The sequence below is a fragment of the Camelus ferus genome, chromosome 4 (assembly GCF_009834535.1).
Source record: "Camelus ferus isolate YT-003-E chromosome 4, BCGSAC_Cfer_1.0, whole genome shotgun sequence".
NCBI classification, from domain to species: domain Eukaryota; kingdom Metazoa; phylum Chordata; class Mammalia; order Artiodactyla; family Camelidae; genus Camelus; species Camelus ferus.
The window spans coordinates 33,881,572-33,899,372 of NC_045699.1; the positions used below are offsets into that span (position 1 = coordinate 33,881,572).

Sequence of the window (17,801 nt, forward strand, 5' to 3'; positions counted from 1 at the left end):
TCCCTTGGGAGAATAAATAGTGAGATGAGAATGGGTGTTGGAGTTCAGCTGACAGATACACAGTGTGGCTCACACTTCTGTTATTTTTTTAGGGGCACTTGCTGGAAACAAAGCACCTTTGTCAACATCACTAAGTTATCTCATTGCACAAATATGGTGATTTGAGATTTTATCATAGTGGGGGTGGAGGAGAGCATATTGTTTCTCATAATCGTCTTATGGAGATAAATGGATCAATTAAATTTTTAGAAATCTCGTAAGAGCCTTCTTTGCATAGCTGGAGTCTCCTTTTAAAGCTCTTGGAGACAGCTTCCTGTTTTAAAACAGCCAAGATACATAGTGCTGTGATTTTCTTCCTTGGATGCATCATACACATTAAATATATTTTCACTATTTATTTATTTTCTCTTGTAGTATTCCATATGCAGTGAACCTCTAATAGAGCTGTCTAACCCAGGAGCCAGTGGGTCCTTGTTCTTTGTGACCAGTGATGATGAATTTATCATCAAAACAGTTCAACATAAAGAAGCGGAGTTCCTTCAGAAGCTACTGCCAGGCTATTACATGGTAAGTAACTGCACATAACTAAATCTTCTACTTAAGGTTTAATTACTTTCCTCAACAGTTTTTTAATGTTTTTTTCCAGTGACTCTTTGGCATGTTTCCTTCTCTTTGGTGAGCTTTATTGTGCATTTAGAGTATACTATGACATTGGTTACACAGATTTTAAGAAGTAAGTGAACTGAGTAGTAGAGCATAGCTGTTGACTGACTCAGTCCTGGGTTCAAATCCCACTCGGCCAGCAACTAACTGTGACCGTGAGTAAATAAGATAACTTCTGAGCCTTGGACTCTTCCATCTTTAATGGCTGGGAAATACCTGTCTACCCTGGTTGTTGCAATAAAGAAAGGATATAGGATGTAGGATAAAGGTAGCGATGCATCGCAAAGCTCTTCGCCCCAGAACATAGTAGTCATGTGACTGGATACCATTCATTGAGTGCTAAGCTATGTGTTAAACACGGCTATCAGTGCTCTTTGCATGCAGTAACTCACCTTGGATACTTCAGTCATTGCCATTTAATAGATGAGGTAATTCAGACAAAGATAAATGGGGTAACTTGTCCAGGGCTGTTTAGCAATTGGGCTGTTGGCCCAGGGCTTGAACACAGCGGTAGGGTTCCAGAGGCTGCATCCTTAACCCCTGCACCATATACTGGCACACATTCCATGTTAGCTATTCTTGGCCACTATACTTCAGAATTTAGGATTTCACAGGTTACATATAATGTGAAAATCACCTCCTATGTAATATTTTAGGGACAAAGAAACAATAATCTAACCCAAGTGGACTTACTAGACATTTAGACCAAACTTTAAAAAATAAAATAAACACTCTTCCTCAGTAGTCTTGTAATTTTCATACTTCTGGTTTCTTTATACTTTCATAGCAGTTATTAATATTCTGTGATTGGAATGGCTGCAGGAAGAAGTTTGGATTTCAAAAGACCCAGTCCTGCCATCATTTGCTATGAGAGGTGATCTCTGTCATCTTTGTTTCAAAACAAAATTGATGAGATGCCACACAGCTCATTTCTATGTAAAACATCATTCAGTTCCAAAATCTGCTAGAAATAACATTAAATGCTGTAAAGTAGTCCTACGTATAAATATAGGAATCAAAAATCTAAATAAAAATCTTAGTGGACCACATGTACAGATGTTAAAAAGGTTTTGGTCCCGAACAAAACTGGGAAATTTTTTTAGCACAAATTGTCTGCTTTATATTAGAGAAAATAGAAAATAAAGAAAAGAAAAAAATATGCAACCATCTCTAATTATTTCCCCAGGGATACATATACTAATATTTGGTATATATCGTTTCAAATGTATTCTAGTCATGTGCACATTTTTAAATAATTTAAATTTGAGATCAAACTGACATAGTACTCTTTGTTAATTTGCTAAGTGAGTAAATCTTAAACTTCTATAATTCTAAGCTTAGACTAATCTCTTCTTCTAGAACTGCATTTGTCCAATGTGATAGCCATTAGGCATATGCGGCTATTACATTTAAATTAATTGAAATTAAATAAAAATTTTAAATTTAGCTGAATAAGTAATTTTATCTCAATTGTGTAAGCTAATATAACAAATAATATAGTTTACCCCATTAACAAGAAAAACTATGAACATTATGTGGTTATCCATATAGATGCTGAGGAGGGAAATAAAGTACTCAAAGTGCAATATCTTCCCTTAACTAGAATTCTTAAAATTGGCACGGAAGTTTTTAACATAATAAGTAAATAACAACATACACATATTACATACATTTATCAGTCCCCAAGAGTTCACAAATGTCTCATGGAGAAGAACAAGAGTTCTTTTACTGGAAGTAATGGGGAAAAACAAATCCTCTCTGTCAAAAGTCCTTTCTGACATATTTGCTAGAATTTCTAGCAATAACTTTTTAAGTGCCAAAAAATAAAGTATAAACATTGTTCTCTGCAAATGATGCAATTGAAAATTTCTTTAATTTTGTTTCTGTATGAAATGATGGATGTTCACTAAACTTATGCTACTCATCTCATGATGTACATAAGTGAAAGCATTATGCTGCACACCTTGTATGGTGCTGTATGTCAATTACATCTCAAACTGGAAAAAAAATTGATTCCATATGGAGTAAAAACTAAGTGTAATTACCAAAACTATTAAAAGTTAGTAAGAAAATAGAAGAAATTTGTAACTTTGGGGTGTAAAAAGCTTCACTGAATAAGAAGCAGAAAAGGCACAGGAAACAAGTACATAAATGTGACCACATGAAAAGGCAAAAACATCTGTGTAACAAAAATATCCGTATATAAAATTAATATAAGCACCTAGAATATTTCTAAAATGATACAAAGAAAGTGGGAACAGTAGTTTCCACAAAAGTTGGGAATTAAGGGAAGGATCAGGGATAATAGACTTTTCATTATATAAATGCACTTTTGTAAACCAATTTTTTATTTCTCACCTATTTTTAAAGTGGAGCAAAAATAGGCCTGTATTCCTTATTTTTATAACAAAAAAGACAACATACTGGAAGAAAATATTCACCCCCTGTAGAATAGGAAAATGATAAGTAACCAGAATATATCAAAAACTTTCATAATGACGAAAACCTAAAGAAAAATGAGCAAAGGATAGTAACACAAAACTATCTTTGAGTAGCTAAAAATACATTAAAATGTTAAATTTCTTTAGTAATCAGTGGTATCCATCTTTAAATTAAATTAAAAGCAAATTTTCATTTCTCACCAACCATGCTAACAAAAATGGTAAAGTTGGATAGTATTCAGCAGTGATAAGAGTGGTGGAAAACGTAGTCTTACAAAGTGTGCTTGTAAATTGGTCTGGACATTTGGAAGACAGTTTCTCAGGAGCTATTAAAATTTTATATGTTCATCCCTTATACCCCACAATTAATTTTCTGTTGAGCTACCTTAGAAAATAATCACACAGGGCACTCATCACGTCTTTGTGCGTCTCAGATTAGGTGGAGCTAATTTGGGACATTCTGTCCATTTTCAGTTCAGTCAGTTTTAATGCCCTGAGTTCTGAATGATCAAGTTGCTGTTCCAGTAAGCTGACTTAAGAACTAGATTAGGAACAACAACAATTTTAACAATGGCCATTCTCAAAGATAATCACATTCCATTTTTAATTATACTAAATGAAAACACATTTAGTGGAGCATTATTTTGTAAAAGTAGATTTTAAACATTTTTTTCCTTTTTCTTTTTAGAATTTAAACCAGAATCCAAGGACTCTTTTGCCAAAATTTTATGGACTGTATTGCATGCAGTCGGGGGGCATTAACATCAGGATTGTGGTGATGAACAACGTCTTACCACGCGCCATGCGAATGCACTTTACATATGACTTGAAAGGCTCGACCTATAAGCGAAGAGCATCCCGAAAAGAGAGAGAGAAATCCAACCCCACATTTAAGGACTTAGATTTCCTGCAAGACATGCATGAAGGGTTGTATTTTGATACAGAAACATACAATGCACTCATGAAAACGCTTCAGAGAGACTGCCGGGTAAGGAAATGTCATTGCTCTGATTTCCTTTGAAAAGTCATCTGTGCTGATATACCTTTATAGGTAGGGAATGTCCAAAAGCCAACACATGGAATCCCATCATTCCCAATCCTGGTGCTGGTCCATAGTTCCCTGTTGTTGAAAGAACTGGGAGATGATAAGGGAATTGTCTGGAGTCTGTTGATTTTACTAATAAGCTCAGTCAGCTTTCTTTGGTCAATTGAAACAAAAAAATTTTTTTTTCTTTTCATCCTCCCCTGTGGGAAAGGTAGTTAAACTTGGAGGGGAAAGAAGTTTAGGTTTAACACAGTAGTAAGTAAGAGAAGCTTAGAGAAAATGCATTGGTGGGATTGATAAGTGGATCCCTGGAAATCCAGTGTGGATGCAGAACCACGGGGCAGACCCATTTGCTGAAATTGTTTTATGCAATCTGAATAAGATCGGGAATGAGGCTTGACAGTATAAGCAAAGACTGTTCCATGCAAACGTAGCCAGAGCAAATGTCAAAAGGAGGAGGGATTCACAATTCAAAGGTCCCCCAGCCTGCAGTCCTGAAGGAAAAAAAAAACAAAGTCGAGGATAGATTTTTCTGACATGGTAAGTTTACAGAAAGTAGGTAAAAGTCCTTTTGGAGAAAATGATGAAAATGCAGTCTGGATTCTGAAGGATGATAATCATTTGATTAACAAATTCTCAGGAGTGCTATTTCCTGACACAGACGAACTTAGGAGAACCATCCAGTTCTCAGCTGAGTCGGGCATACTGGAGATGGGCAGAAGGCGTGCTAGTGCAGGGTTGGGTCCAGGCCTGACCAGGGCTTTCTGGAGGAGAGGGTAGGAGCCGCAGGATGTACCTTCCAGGCTGTGGCTTCCTGGGCTTCTGTGGACCTGGACAGGTAACCAGGGGAGGGAGAGCCCCTTCTCAGCCAGACTCGAGCTCTCACCTGAAGATGAAGAAGGCAGTCTGACTGCACCGTGTAGTATGTAAACTGGGGAATCCTCACTGAGAAACACAGCCCTGCTGTTTCTGGGTATTTTCTTTCTACATGTTAGGACACGTGTGATAACACACAACGGTGGGTCCCTGGAACTGTTGGTCTCTTCGGTACAGGATTTACTGCCCAGTTCCTATTCTTGAGCTTTTATTGAATGCTTCGAGTGTGCCAAGCTAGCCTAAATGTTTTAATGCGTTATTTTACTTAATTATCTTAGCAACCATTTGAAGTCAGTACCATTCATACTTCCATTTTAATTGGTAAATAATTCAGTTCTTAAAAAGGTTGAGAAACCTACCCAGCTTTACCTAGCAAGTCAGCGGCAGAGCCCACACGTTTTTGCGTACAAAGCATGTGCTCTTAACAGTTGAAATTTAAACATTCACTGTAAGGATTTTTTTTTTTAAACTATCTTTTCAGAAGTCATGGGAAGACCAGTGGGAACAAAACAAACAGAAAAATGTCCAGCTGAGCTGTTCGGATTATCTGGGTGCATATGAGTGATTCATGTTTTTCTTTTTAAAAAAGGGGAAAACAAAACACACACACACACACACACACATCTTAGTAGAAACCTTTTCCTGTACTTCTCTAGCCCTGCAGGATGTGGGTGAAAAGTGACTCTCAATTCCCCAGAGTTTAGTACGGTTTTAGATTTGCTTTCTCTTCCTGTGCGTGTGCACTTTTCTTTCCTCTTTAATACGGAAAGCCTCTTTTCAGCTGTCTTCTAAAACCACAGGCTTCTCTCCCAGAAAAAAAGGAAAAGTCAAATGTAAAAAGCCATTTCACAGGATTTGTCTGTTTATTAGTTTTCTGAGCCCACTACTGATAGAACGAGTTCAAACATGATTCTTCATCAAGCATGAGACCCTGGAGACTTGCCTTTTTATTTTTTATTTTTTGGTGATTTGTTATTCTAAGGAGCATAAAGATCAGTGTAAACACATCCTAAGGCTAACTCCCTCTCTTTCATTGCATTTGAACTTGTGCAAGACAGAGATCATGAAGCTTCCTTAAATTGCACGCATTTGTCTTCAAAAAAGCTTTTTTTGGAGTGGTAGTGGAGCGTGTACGTGCCAAGCTGTGGGGGAACCTGGGTCCCTTCTGTGATTTGCTTTGACCCTGACCAAGGTCTCTGTGATCTGGAGTCAGCAGCTGATTCTCAGAGCAGAGCTGCCTCGAGGAAAGTACATTTCTAGGATGGGAGATTTTAAGATTTAGTAGTCATGGACCTCTTTGCAAAACTGATGAAAGCTGAGAACTGTCTCCCCAAAAAAATGCCTGTCCACATGCCAGTTCATGAATCCCTTAGGGCCCATCATCCCCCCACTGACCCTACCCCAGGCTGAGGACCCCCCATCCTAGAATTAGGCAAACTCATCTCTCTCTCTCTCTTCAGGTCATCCTCTGAAGGGCCCACGCTCTGGATGGCTGGAATAGAATGTATAGTTGGCACTGCTGACAGTATCTCTTGCCCTGACATCTCCCTCACTTTGCAGCACTGAGCTTTAGCGCCGGATGAGGCGCTGTGGCGATCCGGGGAGGATGTGAGGTCACCCTTGTGCTGGTACCAGCACTGAACAAATGGGAATCTCTGCTGTTAACATTCCTCTAAGTGAGGCAGTACTGCTAAGGCTCTAGAAACAAATCAGGCAGGAGACCGCATTACTGTGTCAGCAGCCCAGCCAGAGAAAGGTGAACTAGACCCATATCAGGATACATCCTCTCTCTCATTTATCAGATATGTATTGCAGGCCTGCAGTGTATCAGCAAAAATCAAATGGAGGTGAATGGCCTCCATTTTTAATCAGTCACCATTCAGCATATTAAGTGCCATGGTAATATTCTAAGGCATCATGGAGAGTGGGATAGGTAACAGCATAGCTTGATTTTAAGGAAGGAGAAGAGTTCTCCAGGTGGGCAAAGAAGTAGAGCATACTTCAGGGAAGAGAGAATAACATAAGCTAAGCATGAAATGGCATGTCGTGTTCCGAGAACTAGAGTTGTTTGGTGTTGTGATAGTTAATAGTTACGGGGCATGTGAGATGAGGTAGGAGAAAAACTCAGTCAGGCACCAAAAAATGTCAAAGACCCTTTCTTGTGATACCAGGTCCTCTTAAGGGCTTAAAAGTGGCAAATCCAAGAATCCCAACCTTTGGACCCCAGCTTCTCTTGTTCCCAGATACGGACGATAAGCCTCCTAGCCTCTTGCTGACTTCCTCCTGCTTCCTGCCCCCACCACTTTCACATTTTGGCTTGAGATCTCAGACCAGAGGGCTCTATTTCCCTTGTATGACCGCTGGCCAGAAGACATCTGCATGACTCACTGACCTAGCTTGACCTGTGTACATCTTACCCTGCTCCCCACGGACTACTTCCCTCCTCTCCAGGTGCTCAGCCACTGCCTTTATTGAGACCCTGAAGCTTCATCACCTGGAGTTTTGCAGTAGCCTCTTTACTGGTTTTCACCATCATTGCCTTCCAGAATATTCCCCATGCTGCTGCCATAGTGATCCTCAGATCAGAAGACCACCAGCTCCTTAAGATCCTCTAGCTGAGGTCCCCACTGCCTTTGGGGCAAAGCCCATGCATACTTCCTAGCTTGGAGCATTGAGATCCTTCCTGATCTGGTCCCTGATGTTCCTTTAGCATTTTTTTTTTTCAGCCTTCTCTCTCCCTTCTCCCCAGAGCATCCCCACCCCAGTCATTCTGATTTCCTGGACACATTCTCTAAAGGTTTTAGTCTTTTTGTGCATCTCTCACTTAGCTGGACCATTCTTCCCCTGTCTCCTTCACCTGACCCGTACCTACTCATCTTAGGACTATGTAGGCATCACTGCCCACAAGACCACCATGCTGTGGTTCCCCAAGCCTCCAGGGTTAACCTCTTTTGTGAGATTGAGCACACTATTTTATTTATTCACATGTAGATCCTGAGCCTGAGAATCAAACCTTAATCTGTCTTTATCTTCAGTGCCTGGTGCTTAGTTTGAACTTAGTAACTGTTCATTGAAATACGTATTTAAACAAAGGAATAAACTGTCTGATGGTAGAGGCAGACAGGTTTGGGTATACTTCCAAAAAAATCTAATCTCTGGTGACTTTTGCGTATCTAATTGTTTTTTAAGTTCTGCCTATTTTGGAAGAAGTATCCAGTTTCACTGCAACGCCTGCCAGAGATGGCACTGAGAATTTAATAAAGCAGATGATCTCCGTTTTGAATCACTTGGGAGTTTTTTAAAAACTGCACTGATTGTCCCTGTGATAAAAATCATTTGTGTAACAGAAGTATTTTTATCTTTTAATTATTTTCCCATAGAAACAATACTGTAAATAGTCATTAGACTTTATTTTATTCAGTGCTGAACCCTGTCTGCTTTAGGTGGGTGTACTGTCTCCCTAGCTAGACTGTAAATATCTCAAAGGCCAAAGCTCATTCCTTATACTTCTCTGCAGCTGCGTACCTGGCTTACTGTGTGCACTCAATGCATAGTACAAGATTATGAAATTAAAATTGAATTGAAATATATGAATTTCAATTAATTTTGGAAGGATAATTAGGGACTATTTTGTATTCATTTTTAATTTGCTATAACTATTTCTTCTCTGACAACTTATTCATGAAAAATCTGAAAATTAGTCTCATATCATTTAATTAATTTGATCAATTATTATATCCTCTATTTATTGATAACTCTGGGGAAATGACACAGATACAAAGTATATTAGTGAGAACTTGTGTGTGCAATTCAAACAGTTACTCCTTCAAGTGGGAGTCAGATCAGTCTTGATAATTAATGACACAAATGACTTATTTTACATTTATTATTGTTTTTTGTAGAACAGCAAAGTTACTAATTTTTATGTAGAGTGGAACCAAGTTTCTTTTTTCACACAAACATCTGTCACCATAAGTATTAATATTAATGAAATATTAATGAAACGAGTCTTAAGAATACTGAGACTTTTTGATGTACAAACTGGGATTTCTCTCTTACAGTGTATGACAGGCTCTAAACTTGAGCAGATTCTTCTTTAGCTGTGGGTGTGTTTGTATGGGTTACAATGTGGATTATTTTCTATAATAATTTAGCATTATGGCTAGTGCTTACCCCACAGCTGTCATTTTGTTTAGCATTAATTTTTTTGGCATTTAGTTTAGACACAATCTTTTCTTTTTTATACATACTGATTGTCTTCCATCATCTTTAAGGGAGGAAAAAATGCTATAGACCTAATAGAAAAAAGATGTACAGTACTTGTATTTAAGCTGTTTCCTTTCTCAGTAAGGAATTGGATTTTGTTTTTAGACTTTGGCTAACACGTGAGATAGGGACGGAGATACCATTGACTCCACATGTCTTTTCCAGACCTTGGAAGATTACTTACCAAAAAAAGATAAACATAAATGCACTGTTTTTAAAATTATGTTTTACAGTCTAATCCCATAATATATTTTATTTACTCCATTGTTTTTGAATTACCTTATGAGTTTTGCGCTCTCTTAATAGTTATTTTGATAACATTTTAATATCAGCATAAAGCAAAGTTAAAGTTGGTGAACAAATAAATAAGATCAACTTACGGAGTTAGATTGTTTGAGCTGAAAAGAATCATAAAGCTCCTGAGAAACAGTGCTCTGGTCTGAGAGACATAGATGTCAATGCCTAGCCACGGCAGGTTTCCTTGTGAGAATAGAAATAAAGGCGTTGTCATGTATGCGAGGAATTTTTAAAAGTTTCCTACCTGTGAATCTTTAATACAAAATTTATTTTAAAATAATTGTAGGTTTACATGCTTGTCGTTGGAAGGAAAAATACAGAGAGATCTCACATATTCTTCACCTAGTTTTCCCAGTGATAGCATCAGACATAACCCTGGTACAATATTGCAACTAGGAAATTGACATTGGTACAGTCCCGTGATACTTTTCAGATTTCATCAGTTTTACATGCACTCATTTGTGTGTGTGCGTGGGTATGTATGTATATAGTTGTATGCAATTTAATGCATATGTAGGTTTATGTAACCACCACAGTCAAGTATAAAATAGGGCCTTCACAAAGGTCCCTCCCGCTCCCCTTCCGTATGTGGACACAGCCACCTCCCTGCCTTCCCACCCCTCCCCAGTCCCCTGCAGCCACCAGTCTGTTTTCCATCTCTGTACTTTTGCTATTTCAAGAACACATGGAATCACATGGTGTAACCTCGGAGGTTGGCTTTTTTTTCACTCAGCGTTGTACCCTCATGATCCATCCAAGTTATTCTCTGTGTCAGTAGTTTGCCCCTTCTTACTGCTGAGTTCTGTTTCCAGGTCTGGATGTACCGCAGTGCTGTCATTCACCCGCTGAACAACATGTGGGTTTTCTCTAGTGTTGGGCTGTGACAAATAAAGCTGCTGTGAATACTGCACACAGGGTTTTGCATAACCATGTTTTCACTTCTCTGGTATGAACACTCCGGTGCAGCCTCTGTGTTGTGTGCTAAGCACATGTGTAGCTTAGGAAGAAACCGCTGTACTCTTTTCCAGAGTGGCTGTACTGTTTCACATCCCCACCAGCAGTGTGTGAGTGATCTCGTTTCTTTTCATCCTCACCAGCATTTGCTGTTGTCACTACATTTACTTTTAGCCATTCTGATAGGTGTGTGTTTAAGTCTCTTGTTAAAAAATTATTTGAGTATATACTCAGGCAAAGCAAAAGATAAATCCAATAAAGAACTAGTTTGGGCGTATAGGAAAGTGTGTATAGAAAATGAAACAGAAGAACTTACAGGTAAGTCTAATGGCTGATCCTGCATCTGTGGGACTTCATGCAGTTGCCAAAGATTCCTAAGACCTGAGTACAGGACTTCAGCACTCATAGTAAGCATTTCTGTGAGACTTTAAGTGCTCGTAGCACTGCATCTAACTCTGTTCTTTAGACACTGGTATCTCTACACTGTATTGTTAATTATGTGGGTAACCATTTTATGTTTACCTACTAAAATCTGCTCTCTAGGAGAACGGAAACTGTAAGATTTCATTTTCCTTCCCTTGCAGTCACTTAACAGACTAGCAGTTGTCTCAGTGTTAATCTTTTGATGAAGCCTAAGAGATAACAACAGCATTTTTGAAGTGATAAATCTTACCTAATCAATAAACATAATAAGAACAAGCTTTGATAATAGTCTGCCCATGAAATAGAGCCAGAGTAAGTCATCATATCAACGTTGTTAATTGGTGGATAATTGTTAGAAGTACATTTGTATTGCTTATTTGGCCACCGTCTGTAATGACCAGTAAATTAGTCAATTGCAACTGTGTTGACCTCTCAGTCTACTCAGGTATTTATTTAGGTGGTGACCAGTGTCCCCATTTAAGACTCCGTGTACAACACAGCTTTCACCAGCTCTGGAAAGGGGCTGACGTTTGTCCAGCTTTGGCAGTTGGTGCTGTTCAGCTCCAAGGCATGTGGGTGATGCCAGCAGTAACTAAAGAGACAAGATGATCCACACAAGAGGGTTTTAGGGCAGCTGTAAAAATCAAACTATTCTTGCTGTGTTGTTCATGCCTGACTTTCTACCCAGTAAGGGATACCTCAGTTTGAGCCAGACAGGTAATTCTCAGTATTTCGAAACATAGCTATTCCTGTTTGGGGTGAACGGAGGATTCTATCTTAGATACAACAGATAGATACCAAAGTCGCTTAACATTTAAAACACATTCTACATGAAAAGCATACACACAATGTAGTACTTAGTACGTGATTTTGTGGGCAGTAAGGACACCATTTGCGAGGTTCATTTCTTCCATAGGTTGGTTCCATTAACATTTATTGTGGACTTGCTCTGAGCCAGGCAGTGCTGGACATTGCACATAGATTGTCTCATTAATCCTCACAGCAGCCCTGTGGAGTGAGTGCTGTGATTCCATTTTGACAGATGAGGTGGAGACTCAGCAGAGGTTAAGCTTCCTTTGGTCCACAGAGCTGACAGTACTAGACCCAGGATTACACCCAGGTCTCTCTGACTCCAAAACCCAGGTTCTCTCATCTACACGCTCTCCTTAAGGGGCTTGTAAGTGTTATGGAAGAAAGTCTGCGGAAACAAAAAGTGTTAAGTTATAACATAGATGGATGCTTCAGGATGGGCTGAAGTGCCTGCTGGCCAGGTTTTCGAGCTCTGACACAGAGCTGGTGGAAAAGATGCTGTAGGGGTTAGGAAAGGGCTCCATCAAAGCCAAGAACTTGGTTTGGAGAAGGCATTGAGTAAATGAAATCTCACAACCTACTTCAGGGAACGAGGAAGAGAGGAAAATAGTGCCAAGTGACTGAGGAACACAAAGTAAAATTAGTAATTCAGACATTTAATTTTGAAAGTTTAATGAAAAGCATAATCAAGCCTGTTGACATTTGCCAACTGTTACCAACATGTGTGCGCATGAAATCCTATTAACTTAAAGCAAAACTTCTTTCTGCGAAATGCTCTGGTGACAGTGGAGTTGATTGTTTTTCAGATTTTGGGGAGAGGGGGATCAGGGACTGGATGTGTACCGTTGAGTCCTGTGTGAGCAGCTCTTGAGAATTCTCATTGACTACAGAAATTGAAGGATTATCAAGCCTTCAAAAACTGACAAGTTGTGTTTTTTTAACCCTCACTTCAAACCAAATGGATTTTATGAATATTATAAAAATTTCTACAGGAAAGAATGGAAATGAGAACCTGAAAATATCTTCCTTGACCCTAAAAAGTAAACTCCTTTTTCTTTTTCTTCCTAAAATAAAGATTACCTAAAGATTAGAGAACTCACGTATTTCCTGAGGTTGTGGTTACATGTCTAGCTAGCTTTAATTTGAAGTAACTTGTCACATATAAATATACAATAACCTCACTGAATAGAAGCTACGGCTTTGGCCTTATGAAATAGAAATAGTATGTGAGGGTTTTCTGCTTTTGTGTGAAAAGAACCTACCTGTCTTTGACATTGTGGCTGACCCGAGGTCTAGAGGTGAGGTCAGTGTGGTTCCCAAATGGAAGGACTGACGGTAGCTGAGGGGAGGGAGCAAAGGGAAGGAAGTGTCCCCACGGCCAGATCGTCCTCCCCAGGGGAAGTCCTGGGAAAGCAGAGCAGAGCGGAGAGCTCCAGCAGGAAAGGGAAGTAGCCGCAGGGAGACATGACAGCGGACCCCTGGCTTTGAAGACGTATCTGGAAGGCTCTGAGTTTGGCCAGGGTGCATCGGTTATGGATGGCAGTGTCTGTCACACAGATGACCATGTGAAGTAGAGCAGGGTTGTAAATGCCCAGGCCGAGGGAGACAGGAATCGCGGACCCTGGCAACTTACAAAATGGAGTTGAGACTCCATAGCTTAGGAGAAAATTCTGAAATCAGGTGAGAGACTAAGCCATAGAGACTTAAGAAGCATGTGAGAGTTCCCAGGGTCTGGAAAAATGTTTCACAGTTTAGAAAATGGTTCAGAAATACGCCTTGTGGAAACACTTTTAAAGGGGGAAATCAGTTTGATTTTTGTAGGGCTTTATTTTAGTCATTCAGCATTCAGTGCGTGTTTACTAAGTACCAGGTTCTGTAGAAACAGGGCCGCATGACTGCCTGGTGAAAGGCAACGTACTTTTTGGGCCACACTCTGGTTCTAGTTCTTTCCAAAAAGATCAGCACATACTGGCTTCTGAGAGGCTTTGGCTGACATCCATGGCTCCTCATCAGCCAGACTTTTTGTTTGCCTCCCCTCTCCTGCAAGTCAGTGTCCCTTGGATGTCACCAGTGTTCTTCCTTCAAAGAATTTTTATTTTTACTTTTTTTTTTTTAATGGTGGTACTGGGTATTGAACCCAGGACCTCATGCATGCTAAGCATATGCTCTACCACTGAACTATCCCTTCCCCCCTCAAAGACATTTTTAAATTTAGTATTTTGATCCAACAAGTATAACTTTCTCTCCTCACTTTTGTTCTTCAAAATTCTGCACTTCTATATGATGAGGTAGAAAATTTGCATGGAAGAACTTCTGCCACCCCCCATGAGAGTGAAATGGCCAAGGACAAACTGTTATTAATGAATTTATGTATTAAACTTCAACTTTTTATTTTTAAAAAAGGGATGTATCTGTGCACTTCTCCACATGTATACTTGGAAAAAGTATTTTAAAAAGGATACATAGACCACTAGATATGTCAGCTGTCCACAGCTATTGGGATGCCAGGAAATTAAAACCTAATGTTTATTTAAAATATCCTCATCCAGCCTGAAAGTGAGCCTGGCTGAGTCCCCATCTCCTTGACTTCCTCTCTTCACATCGCCACACAAAGACCTCGTTTGTAAACTTTGCCCGTATTTGGCCAACTCCAGCTGTTCCAAAGGCCAGCCATTCTAGATGCCAGTTCAGTGTCTGCTGTGCTTTCACAAACACGTGGTAATCTGGCTTCAGATGGTGATGGGCGTTCTCTGAAAGTGGAGATTCGTCATCCTCTGATATTCTCTTTATGAAAGAGCTGTACCACTTTTTTCTAGATTATTAGCAATTTCAGAAACTACATCTGAAACCTGATGCTCCGGGAGCAGAGAGAACTGTCACTCCGAGCTGCAAATTTATTTTCTCTACCCTGAGATATATAGGGAAAACAGAGTCTCTTAATTCCCCATGACTACTCTTGCTCAGTAATCCACATCCCCAGGCTTGAACTTACCAATTAATAATATTTCAGTCTCTTCGGGTATAAGCATTCACCTCTCAATTTAAATATTCCTCTTATTCAAAGTTGAACTTTCTCTCAGGACTGGTGTAAATTGACCCTCTTTTCCACTCCTATACTTTAATTTTGACCATGTAGGTACATATGTAATTGTTTCTTAAATAAATTAAAATACCTTTAAGTCCCCAAAGAATTCATTTCTAGTGATACCTCCCACAACTTGGGTTTTCTGTCACTTATTAAAAACATACTCCACGGGTAGGTACTTACTGTTCTTCGTAAATTGTTTCAGTACAAATGGTGACCTTCCCAGACCTAAGATTCTTCCTGCCCTGTGGAACCTTTTATGATCTCAGAACATGGTTTGGCTTGATTTCTCTGGCTTCAGAGCACCACAGGAATCTCATTTGACAAATTCTACCTTACCTTCCTACCCAATTAGTTACATGGTATTCAGCAAATAGTTTTGAATTCTTACTTTGCAAAAGGTTCTGTGCTAAGTCTGTGGGAGGTATAAGAAGGAGGAGGATATGGCCCTTGCCTCAAAGAAGCCTAGAGTTTAAACCTTAAGGCCAAAATTTTGAGGTCTTATTTATTGTGAACAGATTCTCTGATTCTTCTTCCCTCTCTTTGTTCGTTAAAGTGAAGAGGGGAGGGCAAGTGAAGGGGGAGGGAGGAGGAATTCCTGGGTAAAGACCCAGCGAGGGAGTTCACCATGAGGGTTGGACTGTAGTAGACAGTGATGAGGATTCAGGAATTTCACCTCATACACTGAAGTGGATGTGGAAACATGGCCTCTGAGTCTCACTGTACAGCTCGTTAGCCCCCAGGCTTTCAGCTGTCCAACCAGTTAAGCCACAGTGAGGCAAATCACTTGTGGGCTGCCCACTAGAAGATATATGGGGTGTACTTGACAATTTTAATACATTACTTTTGAGTGTTTTTACAAAATAATTTATTAAGACATTAATGTGTACAAACAGTGTCTATAAAGAAAAAGATCCAAAGCTCATCTAACATAGAAGCTGATAAATATATACTATTCACTTATATGTATATTTATATATCCATAGATGGATAGATAGAGCTTTTAAAATACTAGATGACTGTCTGTACTGTCTGTCAGGTATACTTCTGTTACTTTTAAACTTTTTAAGTGAGCAAAAAAAAAGCCTTGGTACAGGTTAATCAAGCACAGCCTGGAATTCTAAATCACTGCTTTAGACACGGGGGGAAGGACATCATTGCCATGACTAGGCTAAGGGTTGAGTATTTATCTCAGTCTTCTTTACAAGCCAAGATTGTATGGCTTGTCACAGCCTGTTTTTTCTCTTATTATATTAGCAAAGAACACTCTGAGCCTTGTTGAGGAAATTAAATTGAATTTAAAAGGCAGCATTCAGCTTTAACTGGACTTGCACATGCAGGTAATTCTGGAGCTGTTCTCCAGGGAGCCGACTTTGGGAGGAATGGCAGACCCTTGGATTCATTTCATCCTAAGCCAATGGGTTCAGAAATGTCTGTTTGCCTCAAATCTTCAGGATGCTGTTTTGAATTGTCTTGTGTCATTGAATTAACACAAATATTTTTGCCCATCATTTACTCTTTATTCAGTGACTAGACTAGACTAGTTGGAAGAATTACTCAAGGCCCTTAATACGCCTTCCTATCAGCTCTGCATTTTATTAATGTGGTTATTAGATCTGCCAACAAAGAATGATCAGGTGAGATGAGTATAGAGCATAGCAGCTTTCCTGCTTTAACCTGTTTTAGTTTAATTTTTATTTGTATCTGTGCCATTTCTAGCCTGTCATCAGTGGAGATAGTCCTAAGTTAACTCTAAACAGGTGTATAAATGCTTTTTCATCTAAGCATTTCAAAGCAATATATCAAACTTTATTTTCTGAAAAATTCAAACATATACAGAAGTGGACAGAATATTATAATGAACCCCCACATACTCTGCACTCAGCTTCAGCAGTTTTCAGCTCGTTGCCAGTAGTGTTTCACCCCACTGCCCGCCTCCTCATAGAATTTGAAGCACATCCTAAGATCACGTCATTTTGCTCAAACGTGTTAGAATCCCTAAAACTGAAGGACTCCTTTTTTAAAAAAATAACTAGAATCTCTTAATCATATTTTTACAGAATTCGTAATTCTTACTAGTCAGTGTTCAGATTTCTAGTTGTTTCAGAAAAAAAAGAACCTTTTTTATAATTTGGATAAGAATTTAAATAAGGTCTCTTTGTTAACTGAGCCCCCTCCCCTTGGTCATTTATTTTTTCATTGTGGATATTTGTTGATGGAATTGATTTGTTTGTTCCATTGTCCAGATTTGGCTGATTACATCCCCATAATATCCTTTAATATGAGCCTCTCTCCCCTATTTTTCCTGTAGATTGATTGTTGGATCTAGAGGTTTGGTCAAATTTAGCTTTGATTTTATTTTTGGTTTTCTCTCCTCCCATCCTCAGGCACACAGTGTCAGAATGCCTTTCTTTCTGTGATATTAGCAGTGTCAAGGACCACTGACTAGATCCGTTAATTCATTACAGGTTGTAAAATGGTGATGTTCTTGGTTTATCACACATTAACTAGAATGCTCAAAGGATTTCCAAACAAGAAGGTGCCTAGTACATAATAGTTGCTCAATAAAATAATGAATAGAGTAATTTCCGTAAGAACCCCTGTGACATGGGAAATTATTAGAAACCTTGCTTGCTTAAGATCTGATCAAAGAGCATCTCTTTCCTCCTAGAATCACCATTTGTCTCCATTTTGCATAAGATATCAACAGATTACTTGAATTGCCGCTCTTAATATCCTCTAATACTGGGTGCCAGTTTTTAAGTGAGGCTGTTTTCAACAGTTGTTTGGACCCATCTGATGATTATTCTCTCTCAGTCTTACGCCAGCTTAACTTTGCATTCCTTACAGATTTGAAAAGCAGAAAAACGGAGGGTAGGAAAGCTAAGGAAGCCCCGAGGTGTGTTTCATAACAAAGCCTCCATCTTAAACTCAGCACCAG

The 17,801-nt window shown here is 39.2% G+C and overlaps 1 protein-coding gene across 3 annotated transcripts in view; it reads left to right on the forward strand.

Moving 5' to 3' along the window:
- Nucleotides 1-17,801, forward strand: part of PIP5K1B (phosphatidylinositol-4-phosphate 5-kinase type 1 beta) — a 283,779-nt gene that overhangs the window by 176,735 nt on the left and 89,243 nt on the right. For 2 of the 3 annotated variants that reach the window (XM_032477797.1, XM_032477798.1), the window contains exons 6-7: nt 415-567; nt 3,793-4,092. In XM_032477797.1, coding sequence (XP_032333688.1) covers nt 415-567; nt 3,793-4,092 — 453 coding nt within the window. The remainder of the gene's footprint in view (nt 1-414; nt 568-3,792; nt 4,093-17,801) is intronic. The other variant, XM_032477799.1, reaches the window with a different exon arrangement.